General features: G+C 36.0%; 2 protein-coding genes across 2 annotated transcripts; both read right to left on the bottom strand.

The window, feature by feature from the left end:
* Nucleotides 1–13,201: 13,201 nt before the first annotated feature.
* LOC112006805 (disease resistance protein RPM1-like) lies at nucleotides 13,202–14,263 on the bottom strand. The gene has a single exon (XM_024039117.1). The coding sequence runs from the start codon at nucleotides 14,261–14,263 to the stop codon at nucleotides 13,202–13,204; it is 1,062 nt and encodes a 353-aa protein (XP_023894885.1).
* Nucleotides 14,264–14,407: 144 nt separating this feature from the next.
* LOC112006806 (disease resistance protein RPM1-like) lies at nucleotides 14,408–16,012 on the bottom strand. The gene has a single exon (XM_024039118.1). It carries the CDS (start codon nucleotides 16,010–16,012, stop codon nucleotides 14,408–14,410), a length of 1,605 nt encoding a protein of 534 aa, XP_023894886.1.
* Nucleotides 16,013–16,190: the final 178 nt, after the last annotated feature.

Raw genomic sequence — 16,190 nt, 5'->3', positions numbered from 1 at the left:
ATGTGAAGAGTCAGGCCAGGTGGAGACAGCTGTCTCTCGCGAGTATCTCGCGGGTAAGGCCTTCCCGCGAGACACCCGCGAGACAAGCTATTCTGCCAGCCTATACTGACTGACTCACACATTTTGCACCTATCCTATATATACCCTCATTACCCACAAATGTTGAGGAATGCTTCAGAGAGAAAACCCTAGCCAAACACATTGGGAATTAGAGATTGTCATCCCCACTTTTCTCTATACACTTACTTGCGGTATCTCCTCAACCCTTCCCTCTCCATTTCCATACCATTGAGAGGTTGATAGCCCAAACACTTACCTCACCCTTTGAGAGTGTTGAGTGACGTTTTGGTATTGCTGGGAAGCATTGGAAGAAGCCTGGAATGGCAGATGCAACATGGAGCTTGTTGCGAGATCCGGAGTGCTAGACAAGACACGGTTCCGAGAAGCCTTGTTGGAGTAGGAGCTTGGAGGGCTTAGGTACATCGGGTAGATTAGGCTTGGAGGGTCTCTTGCTAACTCATGTATCCCAACTGATTGTCTAGTGGATTGATTTCCACTTGGAGGGCGGCGGAGAGGTTTTTCGCAGAGTTCTTTGGTTTCCTCTTCGAGAACACGTCTCGGTGTTTTTTGTGTTTGTATCCTTCTTCCCTACTCTTGTTTATTCCATTATACTGCTGTGTTGCTTAGTTTATGAATTAGAGTAGCTTTGTGTTCATTTGCTCGCATTTATACTATTCCGCACTTAGTATTAAGTTAGTGTAAAATCTATCGAGCCGTATTTTTAATTGGGGGTCTAAATAACTCTTGTGTTTTCAACACATTTTCGAGCTTTCACGGTCAAAAAGGGAGAGAAAATTTTGAGGGGGAGATTGCACAGTTTGAGGGGGAGCAAAACACATATCATAGATATTGGTTTATTTTTGGTGGTTTAGCAGTTTATGTTTGTTTTAAACCTTTTTTATATTTACATTGCTTTCTTTTAAAGTTTTAAGTACTTTGTTTTTATATCAATTTAATATTTAGTACTTTGTTTATATCATTGCTTTGTAGCATTTTTTTTTAGTTCTTTTAGATGTTGTTGAATCATCTTGAGTACTACACACTTGTACCCTTGTTGGATCTTGTATCCTTGATGCAAATACTTTTTGTATTTCGCATTGGTTGTGTGTTGGACATGCAATTGATCTTTGTGTTGGTCTTAACTACATTGCGTGTCCGGATGATCATTTACTAGCTAAATGTTCATTATAGTCATTCTTTAATGATTGACCCTGTTTGATCAAGATATGCGTAACTATTTATATAATGTTTATTACCTTGATCGCTCTTTACTTACTTATATAAGTATCGTGTATTCAACTTGCCATAAGCTTAATGAAAGTTTTGTTTGTGTGCGAGTGTTTCAGGTTACAGGTATATACATGCAAGTGCTTCACAACTTCTAGATTAGGTGTGAGTGAGTTTTATCATTGTTCCCAAACTCATGTTTAAGTCTAGAGTCTGTTTTAGGGGTTTTGTTACGGAATAGCCAAAGGGGGAGATTGTAAAGTTGTGATTTACAACTATTTTGTGTTGGCTTTAATTTTGTGCCAAATTTGATTGTAATTATGTTCAATCTTATGTACCCTGTATTTTATGTGGGATCTCATTGTAAGGGTTGTGTGTGAGAGAGAGTGTGAAGACTCAAAACAAAGTAAAGAGCAAAGAAGTTTTCGCAGGTAGCTTGCGAGAAGCCTTCCCGCAAAGTGAAGCATGTGCTCAGCACATGACTAGAATGCGAAAAGTTATTATAGATGGTGACAGCTAGGTTTCGGGAGTGTCTCGTAGGTAAGGCCTTCCCGCGAGATACCCGCGAAACATTCTGTTTTGCCAATTTGTCATATTTGATACACCTTGTCCCTAACCACACTATATATACCCACATTACCCACAAATTTTGAGGAGTGCTTTTAGGAGAGAAAACCCTAACCACAACCCTTGAGAGTGAAAGATTGTTATGCCACAATTCTCTACACAATCCATTGTGGTTTTCCTCAACTCCTACCTCTCCATTTCCATATCCTTAAGAAGTTGATAGGCCAAACACTTACCACACCCATTCTGAGTGTCAAGTGAGGTTTTGGTGTTGTTGAGAAGCATTGGAAGAAGCCAAGCTTTGGCGGATGCAATCGTGTGTATTGCGGGATCTGGAGAGCTAGACAAGACATGGTTCCGAGAAGTCTTGTTGAAGTAGAAACTTGAAGGGCTTAGGTGCATTTGGTAGATTAGGCTTGGAGGGTCTCTTGCAATTCTGTATTCCAACTTATTGTCTAGTGGATCGATTTACTGCTTGGAGGGCGGCGGAGAGGTTTTTCGCCAAGTTCTTTGGTTTCCTCTTTGATAACACATCGTCGTATTATCTTGTGTTTGCATCTCTCTTCCCTTACTCTTGTGCTTTAATTTTATTGTTTGTTGTTCACGGGTATGCACTTGAGTAGTATCGGTTGTTTTCGCTTCATTTACTCTTGTTTCCACCCTAAGATAAGTTAGAGTAAAAGCAATCTAGCTGTAATTAATTTTAATTAGGGGTCTAAACAAGCTCTTGTGTTTTTCACACAAATCTGAGCTTTCGCTCTCTACTTATCTTTTCTTCATTTTCTATCTTCTGTGTTTCACCCTAACTAAATGGACTCTTAGGGTGTGCTTGGTAGAGTGGATTTTATGGATGGTAGAAAAAAAAAAAATGAGAGAAAATGAAGAGTGAAAACTTTTTGGAGGGTGTTTGGTTGAGAGGATGAGAGGGGAAAATAATGGTGGGGCCCAAGTATTTTCTCCCCAGATCCACCAAAAAATTTTCTCAACAAAATAGGGAGAAAACTTGGTGGGGAAAATCTGATGACTAATGACAAAAATGCACATGTGCAAGTTGCACATGTTCTTGTATGTTGCTCTATTTTTTTTTTTTTTTTTTCAATTCCAATGATAATAAATGTTTGCTTTTTATTCCTTTTTTTTTAGGCTGTGAGCGTGATAGTGTTTGTTTATTTATTTATTTATTATATATATATATTAAGGACATGATTTTTATTTTTCAATAAATTTGGGTGATTGTATTTTTTTTGGTTGTTTGTCACATTTTTATTTTAATTAGGCATCATTTTTTAACAAGAGTATATAAGTAAATTTATACAAATTTACTTTTTCCATATCTCCACTTTTTCACTCCCAACCAAACAAAAAGGAAGGAAATTAAAATATTTTCTATTCTCTCACTTTTCTACCATTCCAACCAAACGGACCTTTAGTGTCATTCACTGAAGAGAGCTCAATTTCTCCTTCTCATTTATTATTTTTAGTTGGGAGTTGATATAAATAATTATATCACCGCGCACCCTTGGTGTGGTAGTCACTTCACAAGTATAAGTGCTTGTGAAGTATGGAGCAAGGGCTAGGATTCAAGTCTTCAGAAAGGAGCTTCACACATATATACAGTTAGGGTGTGTTTGTTTGGAGGTGAAATAGAGTGAATGGAAAACTTTGGAGAGAAAATAGGAATGAAAACTTTTTGGAGTGTGTTTGATTGAGGGGGGGGGGGAGGAAGGAAAATAAATGGTGGAACCCAGGTGTTTTCTCTCCGAGCCTACCAAAAGGTTTTCTCTCCGAAATGAAGAGAATACTAATGGAAAAAATTGGACATCATTTTTGGACAAAAATGCCCGTGTGCAACTACACATGGGCTTGTCCACATTTCTCTTCTTCATTTTTTTTTTCTTTTTTCTTTTTCTTTTTCTTTCCTCCTGAACGTGGTTTTTTTTTTTTGACTATTGGTCAGGCTTCGTACACGTCTAGATATATTTTTTTTTCTTCTTCTTTTGCCTTCTTTTGTGTTTTTTTTTTTTAGATGTGATTTTTTTTCTAGGCATGATTTTTATTTTTTAATAAATTTAGGTGATTGATTTTTTATTGGTTGTTTATCACTTATTTTTATTTTAATTGGACATCATTTTTTAACAAGGGTGTATGCATAAATTTATACAAACTCACTTTTTTCATCTTTTCACTTTTTCACTCCAACCAAACAAAAAGGAAGAAAATTAAAATTTTTTTTTATCCTCACACTTTTCCATTCTCTCACAATTTTCTATCCTCACATTTTTCTACTCTTCCAATCGAACGGGCTTTTAGATTAAGCTAGAGTAGAATTTCAATATTGTATTAAAAAAAAAAAAAAAACAATTAGGCTTTCCTTTTCAATAATTATTCCGTGTGCTGTCAGGGTTTAGTGCTATGCTATCCACTTCTTGGTCACACCCATATCGATCTACCGTTCTATGGACTTCTTCTTTTTCGCAATCGTTGCTATGGATTTCAATTCTAATAGAAGTGTTCTACTTGCTGCCTTTATGAGTTTTAACTAATATGTGCAGCTCTTTATCTTCCAAAATCAGATTTTTATTAAGTTCTTTGAATTCCTTTAAACTATTCTTTTTATCCGAAAAAATTATTAAACATCTTATTAATCATATACACTCTTTTGCTCCATAAACATCAAACGATAATGATAGATATTTGAGATGTTGGTACACCAACATCAATTAATAATGTTGCATCCTAATTGGAGTTGAACATAGCCACCATGGTAGTATTCTATTGGCTGGGTTAAATGAGCCATAACTACCATAGGCCCACCAGGGGGTCAATGAACACTCAGTCCCCGGGTTAAATGAGAGTGGTATGATAGTAAATGAACATATGCCAAGTGCCAACAACTATAGAACGCCAACAAACCCCATGGCCCAAGCCCCTGGCTCAATCCTCAATGTCCATTAGTGATCTCCTGGGTTGAGATAACAAGTTGTTATTAACAACTATGGTAATACTCAAGTAAGGTAGTCACGCGTTGCTCTATTTTACCATTTTTTTATTCATAAATAAAATAAAAGTAAAATAAACCAAGAGAATGCCAACAATAAATCCATATAAGGTCTGGACAAAATTGGGCTTAAGATGGGACATTTTACTCTCACTCCATAGCCCAACCCAACTTGAAATTAGCCCACTTACTAGGTCCAGGGCTCAATTAAATAAAATAAAACGGACCTTCCAAGTTCTGTTCATTTCATAGTTCTATGTATGGGCTTCAGCACTATTAAAACGTTTTGAATTTGAAAATTTTGTTCTTTGTGCTCGAAGATTTTCATCTTTATTCATTGTTTATGTTTTGTTATTTTTCTGGTAAGTAATGTATCAGGGTGTTTTGTAATCAAAAAGTAAAGCTGTATGTATGACTCTGAATTTGTTGTTTAATTATGTGACTGGTTTTTATTTTTGGGTCCGAGATTTTTTTTTTTTATTCGATAATTATCTCAAAAAAATGCGAGGGGTTTCTCATATTATAGTATTGAAATAAAAAAGACAACCTTTTCCATTGATATGTTCTGATTGATATTTTGGAAACACAGAGATATGAGTGTTACGTTTGGTACATTGGCACTTGGCAGTTCAAACATAGGAAAATTCATACAAACTTACAGCTCCCGTGACACCTTCAGGAATTCAATTTTATTGCTTGCTGTGCTTTTCACATAACTACATGGTTTTTTTTTTTTTTTTTTTTGGTTGAATATGGAATATGCAAGAGTTGAGAGCTTTCAAAGTGTTTGACTATTGGAAAGCAATGGTTCTTCTTGGGTTAGAACTCATTGGCAGTGTTTTTCTTCTTTTGATTAGGAATGAAGACCCTCGGCTAGGTGCTTTTCACTTTAGGGACTTGGGAACCTTTATGAACAACTCTTTTGCAACAAGAGCAGTTCATTCTGTTCTAAGATGATTAGTTCTGAACAAGAAAATGGGTATTCTTCTTAATTTGAGTTTTTATTGTAACATTATCTTTGATGTACACACCTTTACAATTTAGTCCATAGCTTGATGGGATTAGTCACGTGTAAGGGTGCAGGACAAAAACTGTTCCTATTTATATATGACTCTTGTTGCTGTATGACCTTTGCTTCCCTCCCCTTCTTTTTTTTTTTTTTTTTTTTTTTGTGAATTCTTTTCATTCTATTATATATGAATTTTATAATAGTTATATATATATTTATTTTCATATCACAAGCAATGGTAGGGAATGTAATTTTCTGTTGTCTATTTATTGTATAATATATTGGAAATAAGTTTACTTTTTGGATAATCTGATTCCAGATGCAAATCTACTTGATACCTAATTTAAGATTTATCATGATGCCTTTTATGTTTCTTTTTCCCATTGCTAATTTCATCAATATTGTAACTCTTAATCTACTCGATAATTTTTGTTGTCATTGCTTGAATTCTGCTCTAGCATACTGCAATTTTTGCAGGTTGCTCCACAACAATCAAGATGCTAATGTTGACTGCAAATACTGTTGCCTCCTTGCCTCAATTACCACTAGGCATGATGACTACCATCATGTAATCTTGCTATGAAATTTCAATGATTTAGAATGTGTTCTTTTGTTGCTAAAGGTGCAAAATAGAGGGCTCTTTTTTACATTTAAACCCGAAGATGACATAACAAATGACAAGGAAATATGAGTAAGATTTTTCTTATATGGCAGGTACAACCCCTATATTAGTTTGATCCAAGTTCTCATTAGGACTAATGTTAAAGTCATATTTTGTATAATTGGCTAATCCTTTGACAAAATACACTTTACTTGTAATTGGGTAGATTTAAGATAAGTTTAATACATCAAGATATATATATATATATATATATATTTTGGATAAGCTACAATTAATAAATTAAGAAATAGAGAAACAAAGGGGGGCATCTTCATTACAATCGTCAACAAGACAAGGTGAAAGATTAGTCAAATTAAAACTGAAAGACTCATTAGAAGCAAGGGAAAATCTTGAGAAATTATAAGGTCCTCATGGTGGACAAGTGATGTGGTTCACTATTCCACTAAAAGACTCTCACCTGTTTAAAATTTCTGAGTTAGAAAAATTTTTTTTAATCAGAAACTAATTACTGATTCAGCAATTTTAAACCAATGGTAGTCTTTTAGTGAAATGATGGACAAGTGACATGGTCCACTAGAGGACTATATAATTTCTCGAAAATCTGGCTGTTGTATGGGCAACAGAGTTACAGCTTCTACTAATCCAAATAAAATTGCAAGACACAAAAGACAAAGCTAAATCTTGAATGTCAGATACCAAATGGGAGATAGACCAGGCGGAACAAGGACCATTGGTGTGAATGGCATCAAAGCAGACCTTGGAATCGCCCTCAAATAGGACATGGCACCATTTCTCCCTGATACTAGTTGTGCTGCCTAGCGTAAAGCTATAGCTTTAACTTTGAGGGGTGAAAGCTGGGGTGTGATTCTAGCCCAAACTTTAAGTACAGCTCCATGTGGATCCTTGGCTATAACAGCTAAAGCGGAGCAAGAACTTGAGATTGCCGCATCAGTATTGTTAGAAATTTAGACCCCTTAAAACAACAATTGTATTAACCTAGTTGATTAGCCAAGTGATTAACTTAGTCAAATTATGCAAATCTAGGTTATCACAATCAAACAATTATATCAAGAATATATAGCAGCGGAAATATAAATAAAACAATGATATGATCACCCAGGAAACCACAAGGTAAAAACTTGAGGAGGATTTGACCTAGCTATCCTCAAGGTAAACCTGAATCCACTATAAAAGATCGAAGTTCATACAAAAGGACTTACAAGCTCCCCGCTTGACTTCCTAATGCTACCTGCCAGTAGAACTTACTGACACGACCACGTGCAAGCTCCGAATCCACAGACTCCTTCTTTCTTGGACTCTTCAATCAAGTACAAGCACCCCTGCTTATGTATCTTTAAGTTCTTGAATCTGCAACTAAATGATCACCAAGTTCTTGACATAATCTTGAATCTTGGAAACCCTAAGTATATGTGAAGGCAAATACCTCTAGATCTCACAAGAGATTCACACACACAGCATAAAGAGCAACCTTAGAGAGCTTTGGGTACAAAACCCTAGATCTACAAAAAGAGGCACAAGATGGCACTCTAATCTCTCTAAAATCACTTAAAAACATTTTAGGGTTTTCCTTATATATATATATATATATATAAGTGTTTTACTTGAACCCCAAGACAATTAAGTAGAGTTTGGGCTGAACTGGAATTCTGCAGAAAAATAAATCTGCACGTGGTTCAATCGATCGAGTCTAATTTTCGACCAATCGAGCCTTGCAGATTTAGTTCGATAAATTCTACAATCACTCGATTCCAATTTTACAAATAAACATACTTTGAGCAAGCCTAAACCTAGATTCTATGTTTTGATCATGGTTTGCCAACAAAATACAAGTTGGTGTTCTAAATACATTAGTTCCTAATTTCTTAGAACCTAACAAGTATTTAACTTGACGAAACCTAGAGGAGGTGGTGACCACTTAGGGGTAGATATCTTGGGATTGGGAGATTCAGGTTGTGAGATGATGAGAGAAAATTCTTGAAATCTGGAGCGTATTTTTTGTATGGAGAGTTGGAGGTTCACTGGACTAGCATGTTGAAGTGCAGCATTGCGAATACGCCATATCTCTTCTATAGTGAATGCCATGTTAAGGGTAACTCTCCACTAGTCCTAGGCTTGGCATAGAGTAGCTGAGGGAGGGGGGGGGGGGGCAAAGGATCAGTTTTACCATGTCTTGACATTAAGAAATATGTTGCTCAAGCATATCAAGTGTTCGTATTAAAAGTTATAAGATTGGTTTAAGAAATAAGTGAAGAAAAACTGTTCATTAAGTCTCAATAGATAGCTCGACAACAGCTCGATCTATTGAGAATTACGATTTTCAAATTTTCAGATCTGAAATTCGCCCCAGGCTTTTGTATTTGTTTAGGGTTTATTTTTTCACAAACCTAGACATATATAAAGCTTATTTTAAGAGCCGTCTCACACGGATACAGAGACCAAGAGATTTATTTTCTCTGTGAGAAGCTATTGCGTTTGTACACTATAAAGTTTTGTAACCAAGTGCTTCCTGATCTTCATTATTGATGAAATGAAGAACTTTGCAGCCAACAACATCGCTCAAAGTTGTTGGAGTTAGTCACGTACTGAGATCCATGTAAAAGGTTAGTCACAGAATGGAGATTTATGCATTAAGAGAAAGAAAGCTACTACAAGATCAAATCCAATTAGGTATTGGAGTGAAGGTTCAACTATAGGTTGGTATTTTGGGATAGGCCAGGGTAGTTGAGAAGATTCCTTATACTTGTAATCGCTTGATTGTTAATTTGTGGATTCTTGGTAGTGGTGACCTTAAAATCACCTGAAATGATTTTTGCCTTGCGAGAGGTTTTCCCCATTTGTCAACAAATCAATGTGTCAATTTATTTTCCGTTGCATATAGTTTATCTGGGGATTTGTTGGTGCCTTCAAGATTTGCATACAATTGAACCTAATTAATCAACTTGGGTAATTGAATTAATTAACTGAGGTCAAGCTATCTTAACCCAACAACCAAATCAAGTTAAATCCCAACTAAAGGTGGTGGTTTACTTTATTATCACTTTTTAAGGCATTCATGCTTTTGCCACCCCCGCATTTTTTGTTATAATTATGAAGATGAAGATTGGAGTGTGAGAGATAATGCGAGACAGAATATATACGTTTCATTTATTTCATCATTCCTTTTGGTGTCATTATTTGGATGGGAAATTTTTACTCCTTTTCAATTTTTTTTGAAGAAAGAACTTCCTTCATGTTCTACTATACGTATAAGTGCATTCTTTGGATATTTTATTGGGTATTTTGAAGAGAGATTTTAGGTCTTGATTTTAATAATGCTACTTAATTGTTATGTATGCAGTGAAAATAGGGGGTCAATGAATGGGGCATAATATGCTTACTTGTTCTAATCTAGTGAAAGTTTTCATGTTGTTTTAGCATTTCAATGGAAAAATCAGGTCACCAAGATTGCCGCAGCTGGACCGCTAGGGCTTGCTGCCTAATTTTTGACTATTAATAAAAGAAGACTTATCTTGTATTATAGCCGAACGTAGTCTGCTTTTGATATATGTCATTCTTCCTTGGTAATTTTATTCTCCAATTACTTGTCATCTATGCCTTTTGTGTCTCATACTTTGGTAGATTTTTCTCGTCTAGTATCAATTATGTGTTCAACGTGAATTCTACAGATTTTACATTGGTTAGAATGTGAAAAAAAATGAGAAGTAAATGTTATCTTTTGATTCGTTGTTACCTTTATATCATGATTTGGCATTTTCGAACATGCATCAGTGATACTTTGACCTTTTGCATGTAGATAATGCCCCTTACAGCCCTCTTGAGGTGAACCAAAGTTTCAGAGCTTTCTAGGGATTATTATGTGCTTGAATTTTTCAATTTCAAATTACTTACCTTTTCCCTCGAGACCATACAAAAATTGTCTAAGCACTTCCCATCACTTGCCAATTACCATTAAGATAGTGGTATTAACAGAGCAGATAGGGCAGATAACGGTGTTGTTTCCACAAGTTTCCTTACAGAGAAACAGAGAAAAGACTAACAACGTCGTTCTACATGCCACACGTGGCAACACTTAAAACCAGAATGACACTCATGTGTTACTTACTCAAACGGTGTCGTTTAACTCTATAATAGCCGCTGAAGTCTTGGAGAGTTAGGCTGTGTTTGGTTGCTGTAAAAAATTTTCCATAAAATAGCCTATTTTCCAGAAATGCTATTTTCAGGAAAGGAAAATATTTTTAAGTGTTTGGTTGCATTATAGAAATTGTTGTAGAAAATATTTTCATGTGTTTGGTTCTATTCTGAAAATGCTATTTTCCTACAATTTTTTCACATTTTCTCAGCTATTTTCTCATCATCCAAACAAATTTTATTACAAAAAATTTCAAGATCACATCCAATTCAACAACAAATTCCGGCAAATAAAAGCCACGACCACCAAAACATCACCACCACACCACCACAACAACAATAAAAATCAAACTTTAAAAAAGCAAAACTGAGAGATCGAGGAAGAGAGAGTTCAAAGGCGATGGGTTGAGTTCGTCGGTTCGAAGGCGATGGGTCGAGATGCGGTTCGAAGGCCATGGGTCTGGGTTCGTCGGTTCGAAGGTGATGGGTCGAGTTCGTCAGTTCGAAGGCGATGGGTTGAGATGCGGTTCATGGCGATTGGTCTGGGTTCATCGGTTCGTGGGTCGAAGGTCACCGACGGTTGCTCCGGGCTTGGAGCGGCAGACTGAGCTCGCGGCTCATGCTCTCTCTCTCTCTCTCTCTCTTTCTCTCTCTCTCTCTCTCTCTCTTCGTGCTCTCTCTCTGTGTTTTCCGGAAAATGTGATTTGAAGTGAAAATAAAAACGGAAAAGCATTTCACCCAAATCTCACAGTCAACTGAAACGAATTTCCAGAAATGCTATTTTCCATGCGCAACCAAACACCCGTATTTACGGAAAAACATTTCCGGAAGTAGTTTTCACACGTCTGACTGTAAAAGATGTGAGAAAATACTGGAATTTGTTGGAGTTTATTACAAAGGTTTAATTATGGTGTAATGCTTGTACTAGTGATCTGGTGTGAGTGAGTTGTAGTATATAATTAGAGTTGTACACAGAAAGTAATTAATCAAGAAGTATTATTCAGTTTCATATAGAAAATCTCTCTCTCTCTCTCTCTCTTCCTTCTCTTATCTCTGTCCTCCATAGATTTTCTTCTTGATTCTACAGTGCTATTTGTTGCTTTGCTTCAATCTTGATCTTTTCCAAAATCACAGATCTCTTCAAGTGGATCTGGGGAGAATTCAAACAAGCACTTGAAAATCCTTGATTGAAGGACTCTTAAACACTTCCAACAATAGCAACATGAAAGAAAAATTATGTACATTACCAAATTTTAAAACCGAAAGAATTGTGTATTATGTAAAAGTAAAACCTGATCGGTGAGATTTCCCATCTACCACACAAACAAATGAAAGGAAAAGAAAGACAGGTTTTTTAACTGTACATACATTGGTAATAGTCTTATCAACATATTCAACCCTCTCAATCTCAAATTTTGACGCCTAAGAACTTAAAATTTTGAAATCCTCCATCTTCAAAATATAATTGCTCACCTGTGTTCCTCATTAATCCTAACATTTAACATATTAAAAAGACTTGAAGCACTTTTAATGGATCATAAATCTTGACCAGTTAAAGAATTTTAAGGGTAAAATTATACAATTCCTCCCAGGATTATTTCAAATTATATAACCTAATCATTTTTCCCAATATATATATATATATATTTTGGCTAAAACTTTTCCCTTATGACGATCATTATAACTAAGCTCATGGACCTCTTCATGACATCCTTTAACTGCTGTGTACGAATACTTTAGTGTTACTGATATTTAATGTAATACAACAAATATGTGCATTATATTACATATAATGTGCGGTACTTTGTTTGCTGAACATTAGTAGATTAATTTTGGGATTAACTTCTTAATTATGCTATTATGATTCTCCAACTTCTAATCCCTATTGGCTACTTTTTGAATATTACTCAATCACTTTTTAGAGTACTTGCGCTTATCTCTCTCTCACAACATGTGTAGATCTCACTCGTTGTATAAGGGTGCCTCATGAGATACCCTCTCATTGAAAACATGCTAATCACATCCACATAAAATCATATTTTCATTTTAAGTACCCAATCAATCACCCAAATTAACCAAAACCTTTTAGTCAGTTTCTTCTACAACTTAATTATAGAAAATTGCAATTAATGACATGCCATATATATAGGAATGCCAAATTGTCAATTTGATTTGTAATGTCTTATATTTTTCTTAAGGTCATGCAAGTACATGTAAACAATATATGATTCAACAACTAGGATGAGATTTTTTACAAAAACAAAGTGAAAAACCAAAAGCATTATGATGAAGAACCAGAAATACAGATTAGAGAGTCCCATACATATGAAGGCATTCAAAATATGTATGAGGAAGGCATAAAGAACAAGTCATGCGCACCACAATTGTCTCCCTCCTCACTCTCATCACTTGAATTATTCATTATGTTGCAACAAAAGGATAAAAGAAAAAAAGAGTAAGTCTGAACCTTTGGTAATACCGTAAATATAATAAATAGTGCAATGGCTTAAAGAATATACCTAAAATTTCCCAAAAATGGTGAGCACACTTTGGTTCTCCATCTCTTGAATTACCTTTGCAAAAGCTCCAACAACACTGGATCACCAAGTTTGTGGATTTTGTAGCGTTCCCCTTGAATCCTATTAAAAAAATGAACAGAGGGAATATGCTTGACTTTCCAAAACTCAGGGCCTTTAGCTGGCTGCATACTAAGCACGAATTCAGTTGGCATTTCATAAAATTGCAGATTTTTTAGGCTTTTCAAATGTTGGATGCCAGTGGGCACCTTCTTAAGCCGTGGGGAAGGTCCAATTTCAAGAATTTCAAGAAGAGGCAAGGCATCTTTGTCTATTATCAACATATTCAATCCTCCTAAATTTCGAAGCCCTAGAAACTTGAGTTTTTGGAAGCCTGCTCCCTCAATATGTAATTGCTCACCGCCGTATCCATCATAAAGCAAAAGATCCATCAAATTAGATAGAGCTTGAAGGACCTTTAATGGATCATCCATTAATCTTGACCAGTCTAAACCAATTCTAACTATACTCTTGAGTTTAGGAATCCATTCTGGCAACTTTTCTATTCGCCCAGATAGGATGAGAGTTTGTAGGCGTGGCGGAGGTGAGGACATTGATTGTAACTCAAGAACTTCTTCAACTGTTGCACTAATTTTCAAAGACTGAAGGTGGCTCATTTTCTCCAATGCAGTGCATAAAGCCGTCCCATTTTCTCTGTTTAGTTTACAGATTTGCAATTTTCTCAATTGGCCCAAACTTCCCAATTCTTCAATAAGGGCATCGTTGTTGGCTTCAATTTTAAAAAGCTTTTGTAAGGATTGTAAACACGTAATGCCGCTTTGTATCTTTACTGCTCGTCGAAAATCAATATTGTCTTCAATATCGTGGCTTTCAAAGTATGCCGCAAGATATCGTAGCTTCTGCAACCCATTGATCTCCACTGGTAGCTTAGACACAAGGGAACGCTTCAAATCCAAAGTCTCTAGGTTGTGGAGTTTACCTATTGACTTTGGAAGTGTATGTACTTTTGTATCACTTAGGCTTAAATATCTTAGAAGGAATAGATTACCCACTTCTTTAGGAATGTAATCTATAGGAGCACCTTCACAATCCATTACTTTCATGAGTTTGAAGTTTGCAAAAAATCTACTAAGAAAAGAATTAGGCATTTCATCTACCCCAAAAATAAGAATAGAACGAGTTTGGGAACTAGTAATACTCTCTAAAGGAGTATTTACATTGTTCTGAATTGAGAGGCGTCAAGCGATTCTCTTACAATTTGAGAAGTTTTGCATTGAGACCAAACGAAAATTCAATTCCTCTGACCTTGAAATAATGACCTCACGAATCATATCATGAACTCGACAACTTCTAGTTTTACCAACAAAATCCTTTCGTGTCAATTGAACCAAGCTTCTATTAATAAGCTGGTTCAAGTAGTCTTGTGCAACTTCTTCCAATGTTGTTCCTTGCCTTTCTTTTACAAATCCCTCAGCTATCCAAAGTCGAATTAGTCTTGAACAATTAATGGAGTGATCCTCTGGAAACATGCCAAAATATAGAAAACATGCTTTGAGGTTGCAAGGTAGATCATGATAACTAAGAGAGAGAATTTTGGGGAAACTTCTTAGACGTGAATTACTTTCTAACTCTAAACTAAGACTATCATGCAATTTCTGCCACTCAGAGACAACCTTGTCTTTGATTGACAAAAAACCGCCAATTGCAACAATTGCTAGGGGTAAACCTCCACATCTCTCAACTATGCCATGAGACAACTCAACAAAATCAGAAGGACACTTTCCCCCTTCACATTGGAACACCTTTATGTAAAATAGTTTCAAGGCTATTTTAAAAGGTAGAGGTGGCAGCTTGTACACATAATAATTTGGAGATTCATTTCTAGAAGGAGCAATATCCTCATTTCGACTTGTGATTACAATTCTATTACCTCTTTCATTCTTTGGGAAAGCAAATTTTATATGTCCCCAAAATTCTACATCCCATAAATCATCAAGAACTACTAAATACCTATGTTCACGTAAATATTTACTTAATTCCTCAATTAGTGATGTCTCTTTCATTGTGTCAATTTCCCCAGGTGCAAATTCCTTCCTTGCCTTATAGAGCTGCTTTATCGTGTCCCTTAATAGGTTCTCCATTTTGTATGATTGAGATACAGTAATCCAAGCATGGCAATCAAAATGTGTTGCTACCTTTTCATTGTCAAACACTTTCTTGACAAGAGTGGTCTTGCCAAGGCCACCAATGCCAATGACCGAAAACACCTTGCATTTAGATGGTCCTTCTACCAACCACTTTATCAATTTAGCTCTAGGAGACTCAATTCCCACAACCTCTGCTTCCTTAATGAAAAGGGATGCCACTCTAGGGTCATGCCATGTAACACTTCTAGCGTTGCTAGATCTTCCTTGCTCTATTGCACTGAAGCCATATCTTTCACCACTCTTCCTTATGTCCTCGAGTTTCTTGTTGATTCCTTGAATATTAGAAGCTATCACACGCCGTGGTTTTAGGTTTATAGTAAAGTGAAAAACCTTCTGGGGGAAATGGAAGTATCGCCTTCGCTCATGAGATTCTTTTGCAAAATGAAGTATGTATTTATCAATGACATCTTCTATGTGATAAGCTTGTTCCCTCACCAGTTTGACCCATGTTTTTGCGACATTGTTCATATCTTCTTTCTCGGCCCTTGCATCTGCATCCTTGAGGAATGATCGAATGAACTCTAATTCACCTCTAATGCTTTCAACTTCGTCATGGATACCCTTCAACAATTTTACTTTTTGGACTAACAATGGGACCAAATTCTCTATAACTAGGCTAACAGCACTTTCTGCCATTTCTCCTCCCTTCTTATTTCAATAGCCACGATACACTGAAAATAGACAAACTCAGTGCCAGTAACAGAAATATAGTCATATTTAGATGAGACCAAAAAAAAAAAAAAAAACTTGTCATTGTTTCTCAATATTACCTCGTGAACTATAAGGTGAAGGTGAAGTTGGAACTACTCCACGT

This window comes from Quercus suber, unplaced genomic scaffold (genome assembly GCF_002906115.3).
Source record: "Quercus suber isolate HL8 unplaced genomic scaffold, Cork oak 2.0 scaffold_864, whole genome shotgun sequence".
NCBI classification, from domain to species: Eukaryota; Viridiplantae; Streptophyta; class Magnoliopsida; order Fagales; family Fagaceae; genus Quercus; species Quercus suber.
This window is presented reverse-complemented; position numbering and strand designations above follow the sequence as displayed.

Coding starts and splice junctions, on each gene's coding strand:
- LOC112006805 (XM_024039117.1), bottom strand. CDS start 14,263: ATGGATTGTGAAGGTGCTCCTATAGATTACATTCCTAAAGAAGTGGGT.
- LOC112006806 (XM_024039118.1), bottom strand. CDS start 16,012: ATGGCAGAAAGTGCTGTTAGCCTAGTTATAGAGAATTTGGTCCCATTG.